Source organism: Engystomops pustulosus, chromosome 1, assembly GCF_040894005.1.
Source record: "Engystomops pustulosus chromosome 1, aEngPut4.maternal, whole genome shotgun sequence".
Classification (NCBI taxonomy): Eukaryota; Metazoa; Chordata; class Amphibia; order Anura; family Leptodactylidae; genus Engystomops; species Engystomops pustulosus.
In genome coordinates, this window is record NC_092411.1 from 264,245,557 (window position 1) to 264,266,788 (window position 21,232).

The window sequence follows — 21,232 nt, forward strand, 5'->3', positions numbered from 1 at the left end:
AGCATCCCTGACAGTATACATGTTTTATCTATAGATACACATAGGGGCAGATTTACTTACCCAGCCCATTCACGATCCAGCGGCGCGTTCTCTGCGGTGGATTCGGGTCTTCCGGCGATTCACTAAGGCAGTTCCTCCGACGTCCACCAGGTGTCACTGCTGCGCTGAAGTCCGCTGAGGTCTGCCGGAATGCACGATTCTATTCCTGGTGAAGGTAAGCGCGTGTCCCGCGACACTTTTTTTTTTTTTAAATGTGGCGGTTTCTCCGAATCCGTCGGGTTTTCGTTCGGCCACGCCCCCTGATTTCCGTCATGTGCATGCCGGCGCCGATGCGCCACAATCCGATCGCGTGGGCCAAAATCCCGGGGCAATACAGGGAAAATCGGCGCATAACGGAAAAATTAGCATAACCCGCCATTAAAACGCGTTTTGGGCCCTTAGTAAATGACCCCCATAGTGTATGGGGAGGGTGCCATTTGTGTTGTTGTCTCAGGAAGCAGAATGGTGTATCGCTCTGTATAAATCCCATAAATCCTTCCAGAATGTCCAAGGTACCGACCATTCCTTTTTTGGGTTGGGGCAAGACTAATTTGCTGGAATTGTGTCTAAAAATTCTGGACAAATCAGAACTGATGGCAAGTATGTGTTTCAGATGACATTGAAAATGGCTGACATTGCTGTAGCTAGCGAAATGTAGTAGCAGAGGTCATAATGTGATGTATGTTTGGCTAGAGTGGTTCTGGTATATAGGGGGGATAGGCATATATGTACTTTAAAAATGTAAAAAAAAATGATTTAAATTAATATTATGTTCAATCAGTAAGGGATTCACATACATTACATTAAAGGACATCTACCACCAGGATGAAGGATTGTAAACCAAGCACACTGACATACAGGTGTGTGCCCCCTCTGGCAGGATCTTCTCTGACAGGATTTAGAGTAAGTTTTAATCCAATCTTGGATGATAAGATTACTGTGTTACAGTAATAAGTCCTATTTCTTTCAGAGAATTTATTTTTCACTGCTCCTTAGCATCTGTACATCACAACTTTCACATTACAGGAAGCATGGCAGGAGGGGAAGCATGGCGCCACCTAGTGGCATCTTGTTGTGCTGCGCATATACTTTGAATTGCCTCTTTACTAGAGATAAGCGTCCATTCAGGATCAGAATTTACATGGAAACTTGACCCCGAATTGTTAAATAATTTCTTTATTTATAGAGCGCACACAGATTACGCAGCGCTGCACAGAGCTTGCCAAATCAGTCCCTGTCCCCAGTGGAACTCACAATCTAATCAACCTACCAGTATGTTTTGGAGTGTGGGAGGAAACCGGAGGACCTGGAGGAAACCCACACAAACACGGAGAGAACATACAAACTCTTTGCAGATGTTGACCCTGGGACTTGAACCCAGGACCCCAGCGCTGCAAGGCTGTAGTGCTAACCACTAAGCCACTGTGCCGCCCTCAAGTGAATGGGGATCAGTTTCAATGTACATTCATTTTAAATTCGAAAAATCTAACAATCTGAACAACTTCGACCTGCTGGTAGGGAGGTCATCGGTGCCAGATTTACAAGATCTCTTTTTGTGAATATAATGGGATCAGTTATAGCCCATCTTCCAACCAGAGGTCATGAAGGAATCTATTGTATTTTTGTCTGTTGAAGTTAAAGGGGCTTCTGTACTAATAAGGGGATGGGTTCTGTATAAGGAAATGGAGCACAGCTGGACCCCGCTTTATTACTAACCTACAACCTATTTGTCTATTTCAGACTTAGTAAAACGAATAGCACAGCAGAAGTTTGCTGAAGCTCGCAATGACTACCAAAAGGTAATTCATATCAAATCTCCACTTCTAACAATACGTCATCTTGTTGTTATTGAAGAGATCAATGAGTTATAGAATAAATTGTACTCGGACCATTTATAGGTGACAGTACTGTAAGTTTCCCCTCATATCGGGTGAGGAGAGGGGGCCTGAGACCAAGCCATGAGATTGTACATATGAGCCAGCTATAGAAAATGAAATAAAGATACATTTTGGATAAAACTCCAAAAATCATACAATAATAGAGATTGTGTGACCTCATTGCCTACAGCGATATATAACTGAAAAGCTGGTAATAATAATAGTTCTTTATTTATATAGCGCACACAGATTACACAGCACTACACAGATTTTACCAGATTGGTCCCTGTCCCCAATGGGGCTCACAATTTAATCAACCTACCAGTATGTTTTGTAGTGTGGGAGGAAACCGGGGGACCCAGAGGAAACCCACACAAACACTGAGAGAACAGACAAACTCTTTGTAGTTGTTGGCCCCTGGACTTAAACCCAGGTCCCAATCGCTGCAAGGCTGTAGTGCTAACCACTAAGCCACCGTGCTGCCCTTAAAGAGGACCTGTCACCCTGAAAAAGTGCACTAGGAGCTGCTTACTACAGTAAGCAGCGCCTAGTGCTAAAACAAACGTGGCAGTGTTACACTGTTAGCTAACTAACAACGCTGCGATGTACAGTAGTTCCCTGGACCGCCCCCGCTGGCTCCATAGGGCAGCGGTGACTGCTGCACGTCATGTGGCAGTCACCGCACAGAAACCCGCCCCCTCATGAATACGCCGTACCGCATGGAGAGCGGTCCGGTGTTAGTACTGTACATCGCAGTAACGTTAGATAGGAAACCTCTGATAACGGTAACAGTGTAACACCGCTGCGTTTGTTTTAGCACTAGTGCACTTTTTCAGGTTGACAGGTCCTCTTTAAGGTTGAAAACTGGTGCAAATAGTTCTTTTAAAAATCCCAGAAGTTTTTCCTGATGCAGAATATTATATCTTATTAGCACCAAGTTTTATTAGTATCTTTATGTTTGTGAAAAATGCATTTATATTCCAGGTTCGTAGATGGACTTGTTGCTTCCTATGTATGATGTCACAACCCATTCATTCCCTCTTCGCTCTAAGTAAGAGCTATAGTAGGCTTCTGGTTAGATATTACAGCAGAGTGCTGAGGAGCAGTTTGTATGCAGAGATCAAAGAACACAGCAGTGTGAGGACACTCTAGTGCTCCAAGTCCAGCTAGGATCCTGGAATATAAATGCATTTTTCACAGTCTTGATGCTACTAACAGCATGCAAAGTTATGGTTACACATTCTACCCATCAATGGAGGGAGCCACAGAACGCCAAGATTTCCAAAGTGTAAAGGCTTTATTTACATAAAAGGCATAGAGTACGTGGCGTTTCGATGCCTCTATGCCTTTTGACGTACTCTATGCCTTTTATGTAAATAAAGCCTTTACACTTTGGAAATCTTGGCGTGCTGTGGCTCCCTCCATTGATGTCCCGAACTACAGATTCATGTACCAGAATCTTCGGCTGCGAGCACCAAACTATATGAACAAACGTGCAGGATTTGGATTGCTGTCCTTCCCTCCCCCTTCTACACATTCTACCCACCACTTTCTGCTGCATTATATAGTCAAAATTGCTGAAAAACTCCTATTAAGGGTGTATATATTTACCTTCTGATCTTACAAAGTTTACCTTCCCTAAAAGTGGGGACATGTGAATAATACACATATGAATTCCTATTCTGGAAATGTATGGGCATGTTATCCTAAGAACTGTCACTAAAGAAATGTGTAGCTAATGTATGATTAGATTGATTTGGATTTGAGACGACTGAGATGGAACCTGATTTATGTATATACATATATAAAAGCTGGTTAAAAGCTGTTCCACACAAAATCCCCTCAAAATACGAAGGGTCGCTCCATTTGGAGAAAAATTGATTTAATCTCCAGATGTGACAAGATCTGTGAATCTGTGAAATAGCAGAGCTCAGGACCTGATCATAGCAGAAACAGCAGAAAGCTTCAGAATGGCCTGGATGTCTTCTTTAAGCAAAATTACATTGATAGTTACATTTTGTTCCCCAACATCGGCTCTCCTCTGCCTTTCCTGTCTTGGTTGAACTTGATGGACTGTATTTTTTCTGCTGTAATACCTATGTAACTATGATTCACTGTTTGTTTTTATCACGCTTCGTGAGTTTTTGATGTGTTTGTCCATGAATCGTGTAACCTGACATTGAGCTTGCTGCATCTTCATTACATGCTGCCCACAACCGCTCTGCCCTCCACAGCCGGAGAACGTCCTCCTCACTCTGCAGGTAATCTCATCTCGTTATATTGTAAAGCACTCAGCTGTCAGTGGGATGTCTAATGTTCTAGGAGCTCTCGCAGTGAGGCCACTATTCAGCTTCTGATGGCAGTGCTGACAATATAGGTATAGGGAATCATCCAAAATCAGCCTTTTACTTAATACATCCAATTACTAGGGTCCAGAGGCAGGGAAGTCTTACAATATTAATCTTGTAGAAAACCCACATATCCCAGAGGCTCCAGCTCCGACCCAGATCATTACTATCCAGCGTTAATGTGATTAGCTGAAAGTCATTGTCCGTATCCACGGAATGCAACCAGAATATAAATGCCCCAGACAAGGGGTGTAGATATGTGCTGTCCAAAGTATGTACTGGCGTCAATACCAAATAGTTCTTCGATTCTAGCAAAATCCAGGAAAGGAACTTCCTGGAAATTTGTTAAAGAGTGGTCTATACTTCAGAGCTCTTGTTACAATTCTGATTATTTCCACAAAGTCTTTAGAGTTGTCTATGTATCTTAGTCCTCAAAAACAGATTGTCAGGACAACCATCAGGGCCTGATTATAAGGAGGGCGCCAGGGGTACTCACCCCGGGGCCCCTACCACTTCACTCATAATGGGACCCCCACCACCAATGTCTGACAGTCAGCTGGAGTGATGCAGATTTATTGACTGGCCCTGTGAGTGAGAGCGTGCCCACCCTGCCAGCTATACTCAGTTTCATTCTGCATGTAGCATGCTTTTCAGGAGCTGCGCTGCATGCAGTGTGACACTTGATCCACCCCTAAGTACCTAACTCTGTTTGGCTAAACTAGTTGCCAACCAAGTCAGTGTTAGATTTACCTCCTCACAGATCATTTGTTCATCAGTAAGAGGAGGGGAGAGAACTCTCAGGGAAGCAGTGGCTGCTAGGCTAACATGTAAGTAGGTTAAGGTTTAGAATATTCATGATAATCTGGAATAGTAATGTGTACCACTGTCTGGGCTACATTCAGTGGGGGCCCCCACCAGATTTTGCACCTACCTTAATCCGCCCCTGCCAACCATACTGTTACCTCTGTGACCTCCCTGATCAGGAACATACATGTTAAGCTATGCCATGTCCTCTAATGTCAGTTATCGGGGAGAGTCAGCAGGTCCCCATACACATTAGAAGGTTGCTCTTCAGTCATCCAATAGTACACAGATAAATGACCAGTACCCAACAGTTGGGTCTCCACGGATCAACGAGCTTCTCTCTGTCCAGTGGATAGTGAATAACTAAAAATTACCAGAATACCCCTTTAACTAGACAGTTCTGTATGTGGGTCATGAGATAGGATGGTGTCTAGGTCATAAGGCAGGACATAAAACAATGATTAGTCTCCTCTTGATGCTGTGGTGCCGGGCAGTATCTGGAGGATATCCCTCCATCTGTTAAAGGGTCTGGTGCAGCCGCTCATTTGTATTACTGCCGATATTCATTATCCCAGACTGCGGGGAATGACTTGTAACCTTGTCGTCCTGATGAAGGAGACGGCTGTAAAGCGAGAGACAGAGTCTGGGGAGTAACATAGAAAAACCTCTGTCCGAGATCACAGCAGAAAGTTCATATCATAGAATTATTATACCAAGGAATTCCGGAATCTCCTGGAAGAGATCAGCATCCGGAACATTTGTGCTTTTAGGGAGTAGATGTCACTTTTTACACTTAGTGTTATTTTTAGTACATTTTAATCACATGTGACAAGATCTAAGGGGTTGGATCAATTGTGAATGAGTCTATGGGGTGGAGTTTGAAGACTTTTTTAACCCACTCCTACCATAGCCCTTTTCATTCTTTAGTGTATCACTCTCACAAAAGTTTTTACGGATTTACATTTCAGGATCAGAGCATCTCCAAGTGTGCTCACACTTCTGTGCTTTTAGCTCTTTGTGTCGAATAACTTCAAAGCCCCTCCCCTCTCCTCTGAGTGAGTGCTATAGTATTCAATCAAGAACATTGTACTGCTTTTACTCAGAGCAGAGGGGTGGAGCTACATAGAAACTCAATGGGGCACATTTACTTACCCAGTCCATTCGCGTTCCAGCGGCGGCTTCTCCGACGAGCTTCTCCGGCGGCTTCTCCTGTCCACCAGGTATCGCTGCTTCGCCGAGGTCCGCCAAGTTGCGTCGGAGTTCACTAATCTCTTCCTGGTGCAAGTATGACGCGTGCGACCAATTATTTTTTTTTTAAATGCGGCGGTTTTTCAGAATCCGTCAGGTTTTCTTTCGGCCACGCCAAAATCCTGGGGCAATTCAGGGAAAATATTCGCGTTACATGTCGGGAAAACGCGAATCGGGGCCTTAGTAAATGACCCCCAATGAGCGCTAAGAACACAGCAGTGTGAGGGAACTATTTCCCCAAACCAGGGGATTAATAAAGTCGTGTTGTATCGTATCGTAACATAAACTTGGAGAAGCTACAGTCCTGGAATACAAATCCGTTTTTAGAAGACAAACAAACATATGATGACGCAGCTCTTGAGGGTTATGTATGATGAGTTTTGTTGTTGTTTTATGCTTTCTACGTCTCTGCTGATATTCCAGACCATACACTATGAGATCGGCTTCATCGTGGCAGCGGCCCTGGGGTTCCTCTTCTTCCTCCTGATGCCCCTGGTGGGATTGTGTTTCTGTATGTGTCGGTGTTGTGATAACTGCGGAGGGGAGATGCATCAAAGACACAAGAAGAACGCAGACTGCCGGAGAGGGTGCCTTTCCACCTTCCTCTTTGTGACTTCCATGCTAATAAGGTCTGTGCTGGGTGCCACATTGCCATCTCATTTACAGAGTGTACTGCGGGGAGTAAAGCACATTGTTATCTTCCTAATCTGCAAACCTTATGTGCCTCTAAATGACTTCATTACACAAATGGAAACCTCTATTGTAACCCAGGCCCCCTATTACTTTACATTGTGAAATCTAAATATAGCGCAGACCGAGAGGCAATTTATAGAGTAGCAATCCCTAGGTTGGTATAATATCTGTATGTAAAGACATGGCCAGGGATTTACATGATTTTTTCAGTTTATTAGAAAAACTTAGAAGTGTAAACATGCAGTAGTGTGAACAGAGCCTACAAGTATAACAGGGCGAAGGTTGACGCAGCTATGGGTGCACATATGTCATCTGGAGCAGACAGGAGGTTCATTGCATAGAAAGAAATATGGACACTATGGGGCACATTTACTTACCTGGTCCATTCGCGATCCAGCGGCCGGCGCGTTCGGCGCGCGATCGGGTCTGGCCGGGATTCACTAAGGCAGTTCCTCCGCCGTCCACCAGGTGGCGCTGCTGCGCTGAAGAGCATCGGAACGCACTGGAATTCACCGAGGCCGGCTGAGTGAAGGTAAGTGCAAGCTCTGCGACAGATTTTCCGGTTTTAAATGCAACGGTTTTTCCGAATACGTCGGGTTTTCGTTTGGCCACGCCCCCCGATTTCCGTCGCGCGCATGCCGGCGCCGATGCGCCACAATCCGATCGCGTGCGACAAATATTCGGGTAGCACGTCAGGAAAACGCGAATCGGGCCCTTAGTAAATGACCCCCTATATTGGTACATCCATAGCAGACTATAGGTATATAGACATATGTAACGGGGAGCTGCCAGGGGCAGATTAAGACTGAAATGGACCCTGTGCATTATAAATATAATAGCGAAGAAAAAAGGAAGATTTCCATCTTGTGAAGGTCCAACAGAATTCAGGCTTTATGTAGACATCTTTAAAACATCCATGAGTTACAATCATGAAGATGACTCCTTTTCTATAAATACATGAATATTATAGCCCCTACAAGTCAGGAATCACTTCCTACATATGGAGGTACTAGAATCAGCTTCTTGGGGAATGGAGGATGTTTTCCTTCTTCCTGCGGTTTCAGGACCTTCGGAGGACCTTCAAAGGTCCTGAAATGGCTCTTGTGTACATGTGTATTGAGAGCAGGAACAGATGTACAAGGATTTCATGGGTGAAGATTCTTCTCAGTATAAAGTTTGGTGGATGGTTTGGGTGGCCATGAGCCCTCTAGAAGATTTGGGCCCCCCTGCTACCACCCAAACAGCCTCTATTATAATCCACTAATGAGAGCCCCAAGTAAACAACCTATTCCTGCAATAATTTCCCGAATACTAGGGAACCCTTTTAATTTCTAGTCTGGGTTACTTTCCACTTTCCTTGGTGTAGTCACTGTCTCATCTGTGCCCTACAGTCTCGGGGTTCTCTGTGCATTCGCTGCAAATCAGAATCTTACCGACCAAATTCGAGGCTCAAAAAAACTGGTGCAAAGCAACTTTAAGGACCTGAAGACTTTGCTGGTGGATACTCCACAGGTAAATCCCTTCTACTCGGCTCTTTAATATGACAATGTATAGATGTGAAACCTGTCTAGTCAAATTGTAGGAATGTTTATTCCCAACAGCAAAAAATAACCACATAGTAAATCTTCTAGTGGCCAGGAGAGGGCAGTATTGGGCTTTAGAATAAGTTTTGTTAGAATTTGTTACAAACTAGATAGTTTGAAAAGTTTCTACTGTTGCAGATATTCACCTTGTGATGATATTTGGAACAATGTAAGACCAGGATAGACTTTCTTATCACTTGCTTATCTTCGCAAGGCATTGATGAGACAGGTTATTGGGGCTATCCAGCTTTAAAGGGGTACAGCCCTTCTGTAAAAAGATATTTGCCTTGGGCCTTAGTGCTTGGTTGGCAAAGCTTAGAAATCAGCCAAAATGTACAAATATGTGATCTTCCTGAGGTGGCCTTAAATAATTCCACAAAATTAAAAAAAAAACATTTCCTCATGTTGCAATTTTAAATAATAATTGATTGATAATTGATCATAATTTTTATTTTTTAAGCAAATTGACTACGTCCTGAACAAGTTCAACATCACCAAGGACAAGGCGCTGGCAGAACTGAGCAGTGAGTGTTATATGGTATTACAATACTCAGTAATGTTGGGCTTATGGGTCATGGGTGAGGTGACCACCATGGTCATGGACATCACCACCCAGAGGTGAGGTGTGGTTGGTGGAGATATCTTGGTTGCGATTTCTTCAATGATTTGCATGCGATTATTGAAGAAGAACAGATTATCTGAGAATCTCCTCTTTCAGATGTCGGGCCTCTGCTGGGAGAGCGCGTCCATGAACAGCTTGGGAAAGAAGTACGTCCTGCTTTTGATGGCGTTCTCAACATGGCTGGAGGTAAGTAAGACTTACCTTTATAACTGTGGATGAATGATATAGAAGCGAAAACTACAAAAAATATTCTTACTTTTGAGATTTCTTGCACTTTTCTATGATATAAATGTTCACATGATGACATCATGAGACCTTGTGATGTCATGACCCGCTATGGGACTTTAGAAGGGTAGCATTGGTTTTCCTTGCTCACAGTTACTGCCAACCGGGGCTGTTTCTTCATTTAGCCAACAGGGTGAATCCCAAAATTTGCACCCAACCCCCCAAATTATGTTGAAAGCTGTAGCAAAACCTCATAATACATGTCTCAGCTGCTATACAATATCAAGATACACAGATACACATCTGAGCTGCTGCAGTACATCATCATACATGCCACAGCTGCTGCATAACCGCATAATACGTACACACCTCAGCTGCTGCATGAGCGCATAATACACACCTCAGGTGCTGCATAACCGCATAATACATACCTCAGCTGCTGCTTAACCTAATAATACACACCTCAGCTGCTGCATAACCACATAATACATACCTCAGCTGCTGCATAACCTAATAATACACACCTGAGCTGCTGCATAACCACATAATACATACCTCAGCTGCTGCATAACCACATAATACATACCTCAGCTGCTGCATAACCACATAATACATAACTCAGCTGCTGCATAAACATAACTGCATAATACACACCTCAGGTGCTGCAGTACATCATCATATATGCCACAGCTTCTACATAACTGCTTAATACATACCTCAGCTGCTGCAGAATTGCATAATACACACCTCAGCTGCTGCATGACCCCATAATACAAACCTTAGCTGTTGCATGACCACATAACACACAGCTCAGGTGCTGCAGTACATCATCATATATGCCTCAGCTGCTGCATAACCACATAATACACACCTCAGCTGCTGCATAACCGCATAATACATACCTCAGCTGCTGCATAACCGCATAATACATACCTCATAATACATATAGATCCAGGCACTGTGTATGTGATAATCCATGGCTTCCCTCCTTCTAATAATCAGGTTTTAAAATTATGCTAATGAGCCTCAAGGGGGGCATTACCAGAGTCCTCTCCATGCAGTAGCAAACAATTACCCCGGTAATAGAAAAGACTTGTTACAACTCTACGAAACGTAAAAAAAAGCCATTATCAAGGATATTCACCTGTCACAGGTTTTGGATTGTATTCATATTTTAAGGATTTGTTGTGTATTAACAACTCAATATTACAAAGGATCAAAGTGTAGAAGTAGATCTTAACATCCCTGACACCCGGTTATGTGACCGGTATCAGGATTGTGCAGTATTAATCAGTGTTCTGTCAGGGTTTAGATCATGCAGGATCTGTGCAGACTTGCCTGTGGGATCAGTCGTCTTATGGAAACATAATTAATTTTTTCGGATGATTTATTTATCCCTATTTTCTGTAAATTCTTGCTGAAGACCTCGGCGTTGCTCATCGGTGCAACATAATGTCAGCGCAGTGGAATGTCCAATTACCTGGGGTGATCATGCAGATACATCCCATAGAGCACGAGGTATCTTGGATAATTCTCTGCATTACACAACCTATGTATACAGATTATCACATACGGCTCTATCGCCTAGTCAATGGAATTTCAAACCCGGCTGTTAAACATATTTGTACAGCAATATTTACAAACCCAATGTTTTAATGGGTTATCCATAGGATAGGAGAGAGTTGTGGGGTGTAACATCTGAAAACCTTGCCAACAGGGGCGTAACTTGAGGGGGTGCAGAGGTTGCGGTTGCGACCCAAGAGGCCCTTATGGTGTCACTTTCCCATATGAGAAGACTAGTACTATAAACCATACATTATAGTCGGGAGCCTGGCACAGACTTTGCACTGGGGCCCATCAGATTCTAGTTTCTCCACGGCTCGCCAATCACCTTGGAAGAGCCACGTCAAGCACGGAATGGGGTAAACCATTCCTTGTGTGCTTGAAGTTCAGGATTACTGTACTCTGTGCTCCCACAGAAGTAAATAGGAGATACAAATACATGAAAGGGGTTGTATAGCTATAATAATGGCCACCTCAAGTCTTCCCCTATCAACAGAAAGAGGGATAACTTGATGAACAGTGGGGGTCCCAGTGGTGGAACTTCCGTCACTTCCGTGGCATTGAAGTCCTCATCTACTTCCGTCACTTCTGTCACTGCCATTGACCGTGTAGCATGTATGTAAGACCAGCCACACCATTCATTAAAAAGAACATTCATTTGGGGTACGACGGACCCCCATATTCAAATTCACCACCAATAAGCAAATTCTCCCCTTTCCATAGGATAGGGGACCATTTGATGTTTTCCTGGCTGGTCAACCCATTTAAGACTGAATGACCACTTCACAACGGGTGGAGCTGGATGTCTCCATCCAGTGTGTTACAGAGATGATATAAAGTTATTGATCTAATATTGATAGCTTAGCCAATTAATGGGCCTCTGATAAGTTTTAGCTGGAAAGATCCTTTAAGTAATTTTATGCACAGGGACATTGGCAAAAGTACTTCTCTACTTTCTATTGTATGGATAAGTACAATGAAAAAATGATATCTAATCTATAATGGTTGGAGCTGTGTTTGTCTGATAGCTCTGAATCTTCTGTATGGACATATATGTAAAGGTAAACCCTTACTTGTCTCATCAGATTTTAGCTCTTATGCCTGTTTCATCGCTATATATTGCATGTGTGTGAGACTCCATGTACATTGACTTGCCTCAGCCACTTATTTTTTATGTGGATATATATTGCAGTTGTATCGTCTTTTCATTTATGCTGTTTGTCTTGTGAATTGTCTCATTGTTACTTTTTGCTGAATATTTTATGTTCACTTTTGTTCACTCTTTATTTTAAATTGAAGTCAAAGTGGAAAGGGCCATTAAAGGTAAAAAGAAAACTGCTGGAACAAAATAGACCTGTGATGTGCAGTGTTGTTCCGTATACACCTAGCTGTGCCGTGTGTAGTCTCCGTGTACTTTTCTGTGGGAAAACGTGAGAATGAAAACTCCATTAAAGGAAATCAACCAGTATGAAAAAAAGAGACACTGAAAATACTCACCTCTGCTCCTCTTCATCTTGATCCCAGTGCTTGTCTTTGCTTATCTTGACACGCCAGGATCCCCTAGAAAAGAGATTTATAAAAAGCAGGCCGGAGCGCAGGGACAAGATGTCTGGCACTCTGGGCTGCTAATAATGCATGCCCCATATAGGAGAGGGAAGCTCACGGTTTGTCTTCTCTCTGCTTCCTGGTGGACAGAGACACATCTATGCTCTCTGACCGCGCACACACTATGACGTAATCAGGCTTGGCACACGACCTCATAGTCTGGTGCCCCTGCACACAATGCCGGGAAGCCGGAGATCCAGGGAGAAGACAAGCCATGAGGAGAAGAGAGCGCCAGAGGGTAAGTATACAAGTACATATTTTTAATATACCGAGTTGGGTTTTTTCAGCACATTTTTTGTGCAGAAAAACTCTGCTCATACTTGAGTACATACGGTACCTTACCAAAAGATTATGAACCTTTTTTACCAAAACACCTTTCATTGGGAGAAGGTGCCTTAAGTAACCACTAAAGGTGCAGTGCAGTGCTTGCGTGCAGGTCAGGGTGCATGTATGACCTGTAAAGAAGGTAGCCACTAGAACATAAGCTGTGATAACAGTGTCACACACTGGCCCCAAAGAAGGTTCTTGCCACATCTTCTTGTTTACCTTCTCTCTGTTCTGAAATATTTTAGACCTGATAACTGCTCAGTAGAACAATGTGATCAATCATTCTTATTAAACATCTAGAGAGAAGCCAAATTGATCTTTACAGGAGTGACAGTTCTAAAGATTTCTTTGATGGAGCAGTCACTTACACGCTTGTATTTTACAATGAAATTAAGATACAGAGCTGTGTATGAGAGGCGGCAATCGATTACACCGAAGACGGTCTTCTTCCACGTTAAGACACTAAAGATGATGCATGAGGCTGTCTGAACTGTAATAAATGGAAAATGTCTCATCATCTTTGTAAAGAAGAACAAAGCTTAAAGACTATTAAATCACGGATGTTCTGCAGCAAATCTATCCAAACCCACAACCATTCATCTAGAATTACACCCAATAGATCATCGTTATCATGGTTCATGAAGGGCTTTAGCCATTAAAAAGAAAACTAATAAAAATTATATACTAAAGTAGATATACCGTAGTCATTACCATAAAAAATATTACCTAGGACTCTATATTCCTATGGATGAAACTTTTAGACATCATGGTCATGCTGGCCCACAGTATCTTCTGGTAGCCTAATTACATCTTCTGGTAGGCCGAGGTTCTCAAATGATAAAGGTATTTTTTCTACCAACCATAGTATATAGGATTACAAAAATCACATCAAACCACCAAATCCATAAAAATTCCTTAAATCTTTATTTAACTCTTAAGGAAAGCAAAAAGCAATAAAAAACATATATTTAAAAACCACAAGAACAAGACCTGGTGGTGGTGAGTCTCCCATCGAGTCACCATGTAAGTATAAAGATTATCCAAAGATTATCCAAAAATTAAATCATGAAATGCAAATCATTTACCCACCAGGGTGTTGCATACTACTCGTAAGTGTCAGGGAAATGGAAAGAACCATCTTCACAGTACCCCGACGTATGTTTCACCGTTGCTTCTTCAAGTGGGTCTCCCACTAATCCATCCGAAAAACCTGGTTTAGGCTGTGGGTACTTCCTGGTCAACCGGTGTTTTCAGATTTCCAGATGATCCTTGGTTTGGGTCTGATGTGATAAATCCACTAATTTAGAAGAAGACAACCCTGACATGTAGTAGGGAGGGAGTCGCCAGCGACAAACTTGCTGCTTTAAAAATATTGGGTAATATTTTACAAAATGGAAACTTTTCAGTTTGGTTTTACCAGGGACCTTTAACATTTCGAATCCCATGGATAGAGTCTAACTTTTGTTCGTGGGAACACCCCTTTTAAGGAAGTGGATTACCTTGGTTTCTAAAATAAATCCTACAACTGTTGGCAGTTTTTTCAGCAACAACTCTTCTGTGGGACCTCTGGGACAGCTGTTTCCTGCAAGCGCCCCCCTGCCAGTTTTAAGATGGTGCACCCTTATGTAGAGCAATAAGAACTGGGCAAGGAGATAAACAAGATGATGTGTTCTGTATTTTCTCACAACAATTCTAATAAAATATTACCGTAACCACATGTTTGTATTCTCAGCCATCAAAGAAACCAAGGAAGCTTTGGAGAACATCAGCGTGTCTGTGGAAGTGCTTCAAGAGGCGATGGACAGGCTCCATGCAAACCTCACAGATGCCAAATTACAGCTGAACAGCACATTGACTGACCCAGCATGCTCTACCTCAGTGGCCCTGATTCCCTGTAACAAGATCAAGAGCTCACTCGGCCAACTCAGGGTCAATGCCAACTTCAGTGCGGTAAGAAAAGTGAAGATCCAGAAGATAAATTAACCCCATAATACAGGTATTACTACCTACTATGTATGGAACCAGGTGTAGTAATCAATGCAATCTTTAATTATTTTCCAGTTACCAGATGTAAACCAGCATCTAGGCAAATTGAACAACGTGCTCAGGACTGATCTCAGCAATTTGGTACAAAAGGTGAGACATTGCATTGTTAGGAATTAGAGATGAGCGGGTATACTTGTCTGAGCATGATGCTTGGTCGAGTATTAGCATAATCGGAACGGCTCGTTGCTCAGACCAGTATTTCCGCTGCTCGTGATCGAGCATTTAATTAAGAAAAGACTGTGAAGAACAGTGCAGAATAGAATAAAAACAGTGAACACAGGGTCATTTAAGTGAACAACACATTGAACGAACACAGTGCAGAACAGATTACAGATGTTCCGTGCATCGGCAATCTTTCTTCGAAGACCCGCGTGCAGAACGGTGTTCTCCGCAATAGTATCTGAGAACAATATGTGTGAAGAACACATTGCAGATGTATGGGAACATCTGCAAGGTGTTCTTCGCACATATTGGGGCAGATTTACTTACCCGGCTCATTCGCGATCCAGCGGGGCGTTCTCTGCGCTGGATTCGGGTCCGGACGGGATTTTTTAAGGTAGTTCCTCCACCGTCCACCAGGTGGCGCTGCTGCGCTGAAGAGCATCGGAACGTGCTGTAATACACCGAGCCGGGCTGAGTGAAGGTAAGTGCAATCTTCGCAACACATTTTTTTTTAAATGCGGCGGTTTTTCCGAATCCGTCGGGTTTTCGTTCAGCAACGCCCCCCAATTTCTGTCGCGTGCATGCCGGCGCCGATGCGCCACAATCCGATCGCGTGCGCCAAAATCCCGGGGCAATTCTGGGGAAATCGGCGCAAGTCGGAAATATTCGGGTAACACGTCAGGAAAACGCGAATCGGGCCCTTAGTAAATGACCCCCATTGTTCTCAGATACTATTGCGCAGAACACCGTTCTGCACGAGCGTTTTCGGAGCAGATTGCTGATGTACGGAACATCTGCAATGTGTTCTGCACTGTGTTCTTTCAATGTGTTTTTTCAGTGAAAACATCTGCAAACATCTTGGATTTGTTCTTTTTCACTGTTCTTTCAATGTGTTCTTTGAGTGAAAAATGCTCGGGTCTCCCATTGACTTTAATGGGGTTCGTTATTCGAGATGAGCACTCGAGCATCGGGAAAAGTTTGTCTTGAATAACGAGCACTCAAGCATTTTAGTGCTCATCTCTATTAGGAATACATTTTACCAGTTTTCTATTTAGTCCCTTTAAAATAGGGTGTACCAATGTAGGGTTCTCCAGTGATCATTGTGTGGAAACCGACTATAGAGATTGCACTTCCATACAGCACCTCCGAAGGGCAACTGAAACACTACATGACACTCTAGTAGTTTTATGTATTAAGCTGTCTTCACTTTATTTTTCCATAGGGTTACGCTGCATTCAATAACACTCCAGAAATGGTACAAAACCAAACCAAAAATATAGAGGAAGGTAAGTTACTCTATTCTTTAATGGTGAAAAAGGATACATGGGCCTTTGGATTAGGAATTGGCTTTGGAAATCTGTGTAACCCTACCTTTGTTTGTGTTGTTAGTAGTAGCAGGACTGTGAAAAATGCATTTATATTCCAGAATTATAGCTTCTAGGAAGTTACAGCTATAAAATATGGAAACATGGCCTATGGCAGTGTTGGCGAACCTATGGCACGGGTGCCAGAGGCGGCACTCTGAGCCATTTCTTTGGGCACCCGGGCCATCACCCAGCACACCAGATAGGACTCAAAGAATCTTAAAGTGATACTTCACTACAGACTGTAGGAAGAGGGAGAATGTGTAGATAGGGCCAAATTATCTTTGGAGGACCTTCTGCTGGCCCCACGATTCTCTGTGTACAGAGGGACACTGGAAAGAAGCAAGAATAATGCAAATTTTCCATCTTTCTACTGTGTTGCTGCCCTCAGGAGGCCAATATGATAGAAAGTTGTTGAAAAACAGGGAGCAATAAGTTACTGCTTTAATTTTTGCTGGCACCCCATGATAAATAAGGGGGGATTTGGGTTCAGTTTGGGCACTCAGCCGCTAAAAGGTTCGCCATCACTGGCCTATGTGTTACAGAGGTTGTGGTGGCATCATGGACCTTACACGCTGTTACTTTGAGTTCCCTGTAACATTACAGTGGCGCTCTTCCAAAATCAATTATATCAAATTCAACACATCCCAGCAGCTGGAGCTATATCATTCTCATAGTGTAGTTACCATAAATTATATATTTTACAGCGTTTCATGACATTTTTTATTTTTGGCGAGTATTCTGTAGTTTTTGATTTAAGGCCCAACATCTTGAAGCTATGTCTATGCTGCTTTCCTCTGAAATATAGATAATTTATTATGTTAATTAAGTCATCATCTGGCATTAATGCTGCCTAAATAATTTGTCATGAAAAGTTACATTCAACTTCTTACTTCTAAAACTTCAGATTTTCGTCAGACTCCTGATTGTTGCATTGTATTTAACGGGTCCTACATTACTGCTTATATTATATTTCAGAGCTGCGCTCCTAATGGTGGTTAGAATGGTTAGTTTGTTTCTCAAGATTTCAGCTCTGAAGCCTACATAATTGTTAACACAGTGCCAAATTACTACAATACACAATGTAGTTTAGGGCAGTATTCCCCAACCACCGGTCCATGGCCCAAGAACACACCGTAGAACACCTGGTTCCATTCCGCGCCTGACATCTGTAAAAACAAAACAAAAAAAATACTTACCTTCCCTGCTCCCCTGCAGAAGTCTTCTCTTCCTTTACTTAATTTCCACACTAATGCACAGCTCTATTGCCGGCGTGCATCATGATGTCATCACATCATGTCTACCGACAATAGAACCATGGATTAGTGTGGAAGAGAAGACTGCTGCAGAGTAATGAGTAAGGTGAGTATTTTTTTTTTTTTTTTGACAGAGTTCAGCTGGGAAAGGGGACATTAGAAGGAGAGGGTGTGCGGGCAGCTAAAGGAAAGGGGAGGAAGGCATGATGCAGTATAAATTTATGTTTATAGCCGGTCCCTGGGCAAAAAAAGGTTGGGGACCACTGGTTTAGGGGACATGTTGGTGAAAATACAGTACATTACCAATGGTAAATATCCTTCTGTATAATATTTATTTCATATTTTATTTTAATTAGAATTAATTAATTATATTAATTTTAATTGACGTTTTTTATTATTTTCATGTAGAAATTTCTTTATTCCCCCTCGCCTTACATTATTATTTATTGGCTCTTTCTGTGCAGTTGGTCTGTAACTAATGACGTGTTTTGTTTCCTATTATTAACAAAATCTTTTTGGACCTGTTTTTGGAATTGTTACTCAGCCATTCCCTGTAAGTTTTTCCTGGGTAATATATCCTTACAGGAGGCTATGTGTTCCTTATGTGCCAAACGGAAAGTCAGAGGTCTCTTTAATCACAATTACTACTATTATTATTTCTACTACTAATACTACTGCCACTAGTACTACTAGTACTACCATTTCTAATACTACTAGTAGTACTAATACCATTTCTAATACTACTAGTAGTACTAATACCATTTCTAATACTACTAGTAGTACTAATACCATTTCTACTACTACTATTTCTTCTACTACTATTTCTACTACTACTATTTCTACTACAACTATTTCTACTACTGCTGCTACTATTACTACTACTGTATTTCTACTACTTGTTGAATTACGAATATTCCTACTACTACAATTTTTACTAATTTTTACTACCACTTCTATTCTTTCTACTACTACTATAAGGCTTTAGTCAAGATAGCTGCATATAGTATTTACAGCTTAAGTCTGCATTGGATCCCAAATGTTCAATAGTAACAATTCACCAGAGGAATTTAGAGATTTAGGAACAAACGTTCCTAAGGTTTTATTTTCTGAAGAATACAATTTTTTCTAAAACCTTCATGTCAGGGAGGTAACTTGTGGTTTTTAAGGCACCATCTCATCAGGACTGTTTGTCGACTCTATGAGCAGGCATGGAGATGGCTCCCTTCGAGCTCTTGGAACGATAACATCTAAACATCCTGAGGAAGTTCGCACAAATCATACAAAAGGATTTTCCATGACCAACATTCTGATGACCATGACCCTCGAGAAGTTTAGCTCCAACAGGTTGACAAATGGTGATACATGAGCCTCATCAATGTTTTTGATCAGTATTCACCAAATATTGGGGAGAGTCTTCGCATTTAACATTTCTGAGAAGACTACACCTTTTGGGCCGTTTTAAATATGTAGTTATATTGTTATCTTGCCAGCTTGTCTGTAGAGAAACCTACATCGATACCATGAACTTCATCAGTGTGAAACTTGACCAGATATATAGGTAAAGGTTAAACATTACAGAAGCGGGACTATTACTATTCCCACACCCCTTTCAAGTCTGAACATCGCTAGCAGAATATGACAGTTCATGCTTGAAAATAAATCCCACAGGCAAAAGAAGAAAAATACCTAAAATTCCAAAAGCTGGAGTCAAAAGTGAACGATAAAGAGAACTCTGACTTTCCTCCAAATCTTCATTGAACACCAGTTGAGTGCGTCCAGTGTGTATTGTGTTCATTATTCATCATGTGACCTGTTTTCCCCAGTCATGATACATTTGTGAGTTTTTGATAAAGTTTTCAATAAGTTATTACATGGAAGGGCGGCCTTTGAATCTTCAACTCTTGGAGAGCTACTTGTTCTCTTTTGGAGTATGTAGTTTGTCAAAGTCATAACCACGTTTTTATTGTTATTTTTATTTTTTTAGATGTGAAGAACATTTTAGATTCCATTGGAGCAAATATCACTACCTTTTCCAAAATGATCCCTGTCATTCATATAATATCTAACCTCACATCCTACCTCACCCAAAGTGAGATGTATGTCCGAGAATATTATCCGGTCATCGAACAGTATGATTTTTACAGGTATGGTTTGGTGTTTAGTACTAGGTTTTCTGTACATACACTATCTAGAGCTTTTATTTCTGGCACACTACAGTTTAGTTCATTTTTACTCGGTGCACAACATAAAAGGATCACCACCTGTAGTCCATTAGATGAATTTCTTCTGAAATGCCCAAGGGACGCAGAGTTAAAGCCAGGCCCCTCCACTGATCAGTTAGGGGGAATCAATATGGCCATGGGCCCTGGGCTGTATGCAAATTGCCCCCCTCCAAAGTGTAATTTATTTAGTGTTCAGTAAAGAATCGAGTCACTTGGGAAAAGAAGGCGAGGTAGTCCCTTCTGTCGGCTTCCAGTTCTGAAGTTTGAGGACCATTGGAGGACTTTCAAAGGTCCTGAAAGGGCTGTTATATACATGTGTTTTGAGAGCTGGAACATATGTATGAGGATGGCTGGAGGTTGCTCTCTTTATTATCTGAATAGGGCAGAATCCAACTTGTCGGGTGGTTTGGGTAGCCATTGGCCCATTAAAAGCCTTGGTCCCCAGAAAGAGGCCTAAATTTCCCATACTATAATCCATTACTGGGCCCAGCAAAGCACTGGGCATAAAGCTGGAAACAGATGGCTTTGTGGCACAGATGGCACATCTTCCATTCACTTCAACTTAATAACCACATGGTCCCGGTTTGCAGTTTCCTGAGCCTCTATATTCAACACTTTGAAATTTTCTCTTTTTGTAGTCTCAAAGATCAAACCCAACTCTAACAAGCATTGATGGTTTCCTTTTTAATGTTAGTCTACCAGCAGATAGAACCATATAAAGCAGACTGTGTTAGGTTTTAGCTGTGAAGAGTTACGTATTGAACTGTTCCACAGCTCCTCCCCTCTGCTCTGAGTGACTACTGTAATATCCATCCAAGAACCCACTACAGCTTTTACTCAGAGCAGCTCTGAGAGCTAATCAATATGAGAACACTCCAACAGTGCAACCCTGGAAAATGTTACACAAAGGTATTGTTACAGAGATTGGTAATCATTATTGACACCAAATTAAAGGGAAACTAATAATTAATTAGTTTGCTCCTGTATTTTTGGCTCACTTCTAAAATGCATGGAATTTAAATGAAAGGGTAAACCGAGAGAATACAACATAATTTATACATATTTGTAGAACATTTTAGCACTATATATAATTGTATGTATGAATACAGTGCATACCATATGAATGGTTTTCCCTTTGTATATCAAATAGTTTAAATTCCTCAAAGCTATTTGACACAATGTAAAAAAATGGCAATTATGAGACTGATGGTTGATGGCTCAGACACGTTGTCCGGGCACGCTACAGAC

General features: G+C 42.0%; 1 protein-coding gene across 12 annotated transcripts in view; it reads left to right on the top strand.

Annotated features, from left to right (window-relative positions):
- Nucleotides 1-21,232, top strand: part of PROM1 (prominin 1) — a 106,681-nt gene that overhangs the window by 50,128 nt on the left and 35,321 nt on the right. For 9 of the 12 annotated variants that reach the window (XR_011849900.1, XR_011849897.1, XR_011849898.1 and 6 more), the window contains exons 3-13: nucleotides 1,780-1,838; nucleotides 4,151-4,177; nucleotides 6,740-6,945; nucleotides 8,401-8,521; nucleotides 9,053-9,116; nucleotides 9,311-9,400; nucleotides 12,302-12,325; nucleotides 14,667-14,884; nucleotides 14,996-15,070; nucleotides 16,365-16,428; nucleotides 19,747-19,906. Coding sequence is in view for 5 of the 12 variants with exons in the window: in XM_072126047.1 (XP_071982148.1) it covers nucleotides 1,780-1,838; nucleotides 4,151-4,177; nucleotides 6,740-6,945; nucleotides 8,401-8,521; nucleotides 9,053-9,116; nucleotides 9,311-9,400; nucleotides 12,302-12,325; nucleotides 14,667-14,884; nucleotides 14,996-15,070; nucleotides 16,365-16,428; nucleotides 19,747-19,906 (1,108 nt within the window). In the remaining 7 variants the exon portion in view is untranslated. The remainder of the gene's footprint in view (nucleotides 1-1,779; nucleotides 1,839-4,150; nucleotides 4,178-6,739; nucleotides 6,946-8,400; nucleotides 8,522-9,052; nucleotides 9,117-9,310; nucleotides 9,401-12,301; nucleotides 12,326-14,666; nucleotides 14,885-14,995; nucleotides 15,071-16,364; nucleotides 16,429-19,746; nucleotides 19,907-21,232) is intronic. The other 3 variants (XR_011849902.1, XR_011849901.1, XM_072126052.1) reach the window with 1 other exon arrangement.